Source organism: Monoraphidium neglectum, assembly GCF_000611645.1.
Source record: "Monoraphidium neglectum strain SAG 48.87 unplaced genomic scaffold scaffold01489, whole genome shotgun sequence".
NCBI lineage: Eukaryota > Viridiplantae > Chlorophyta > Chlorophyceae > Sphaeropleales > Selenastraceae > Monoraphidium > Monoraphidium neglectum.
In genome coordinates, this window is record NW_014012139.1 from 12,358 (window position 1) to 13,948 (window position 1,591).

Here is a 1,591-nt window from a genome sequence, read left to right on the forward strand (position 1 = left end):
CCACACGGCCAGCGGGCCCGCCGCTGCCGGCGTCGCTCGGCGGGCGCGGGCAGTCTGCGATGAACGGCGCGGGGGCGCGGGCTGGCGCGGCGGCGGGCCGCGGCGCCGGCCCTGCCAACGGTGGCGGGCTCCCAGGCGGCGGCGGTCCCCAGCCGCCGACGGCGCGCGCGCAGAGCGGCTCACGCGGCGCCGGCGCCGCGACGCCTGGCCGGCAGCCAGCTGGCGCGCCGAGCCCACCTGTGAACAAGGCTGCAGGCGCACGGGGTGGCGGCGCTGGTGGCCCCACGACACTGCAGCAGCAGCAACAGCAGCAACAGCAGCTTTTGATGCCCGGTTTCCCACCCCAGATACCGTTTGCGCAGCTGCAGCAGCTTCAAATGGCGCCGATGCCAGGCACGCCGCACGGCCTGCCTATCTCCCTGGGGCCGGACCAGGGGCTAGGAATGGGCATGGGTGGCGGCATGCTGCCCACCGCATTTCCAGGCGCGTTCCCCGGCTCCCTGCCGCTGCCCGGCGCCGCCGCGCAGCAGGCGGCGGCCGCAGCCATGGCAGCCCCACCGCCGCCGGGCGCCGACCGTGCCAGCGGGCCGCGGCGGGCGGGCGGCGCCGGCGCCGGCGGCGGGGGCGGGGGAGCGGCGCAGAGCCCGACGCTCGCAGGCACGGGTGTGTACCTGGGTGGAAAGGGGCCGGGCGCAACGCCGCAGCGCGCGCCGCGCGCGCCTAGCGGGCAGCTCCTGGACGCTGGCGGGGACTCCCCAGGCTCGTTCCCGTCGTGGGGCGGCGGCGTCCCGACGCTCATCGGCGCCCCCGGCGGGCGGGGCGGCGCGCCGGGGCAGCAGCCGCTGCAGCCGCCGCACGTTGCGGCGTCCGCGGCCGCGGCGGCGGCGATGTTTGCGGCCGTGGCCGGCGGCGGCCACGCGCAGGGCGGCGGCCTTCTGCCCATCGGCGCGCTGGGCGCACAGCCGCTCGCCGGGCGCGCCGGCGGCGGCGCCAACGACGCCGGCAGCGTGAGCAGCAGCGTGCCCGGCACGCCCGCGGCGTCGTCCTTCCCCCACGCGGTCCCTCTCTCCCCCGCCTCCGCCGCCAACGGCGCGGGCCCGCCGGGCGCGCGCGGCGCCGCCGCGGCCGTGCTGTTTGGCGGCGGCGGGCAGGCGCACCAGGCGGAGCCGCGCTGGTGGATCATGCGCGGCGAAGCCCTGTTCCAGGGCCCCTTCACGGGCGGCCAGATGCTGCAGCAGTATCACCAGGGCGCCCTCCCAGACGGCGTCCACGTCTGCTGCGGCCAGCCCGCCGGCCCGCCCCAGAAGCCCGGCGCGCCGCCCGAGCGGCCGCTGCCGCCGCCGCAGCGGGCGTTTGCGCCGCTGGGCGCGCTGCTGGGCGGCGCGGAGCTGGGGTACGTCCCGCTGCCGGCCGGGGCCGACGCGCCGGCGCAGGGCGCGCCGCTGCTGCAGCACCCGGCGACGGGCGCGGTCGTACGGCTGCCGCAGGTCTTGCCAGTCGCCAGCAGCCCCGGGGGCGCCGGCCAGCAGCGGTATGGGCAGCAGCAGCAGCAGCGGCTGTCGCACACCGGCAGCGTCGGGGGCGACGGCGG

The 1,591-nt window shown here is 80.1% G+C and overlaps 1 protein-coding gene across 1 annotated transcript in view; it reads left to right on the forward strand.

The window, feature by feature from the left end:
• Positions 1-243, forward strand: part of MNEG_8057 (hypothetical protein) — a gene marked incomplete at both ends in the record, with an annotated part of 2,112 nt that extends 1,869 nt beyond the window's left edge. The window contains one exon of the mRNA XM_014043472.1: positions 174-243. Within this exon, the coding sequence (XP_013898926.1) occupies positions 174-243 (70 nt within the window). The remainder of the gene's footprint in view (positions 1-173) is intronic.
• Positions 244-1,591: the final 1,348 nt, after the last annotated feature.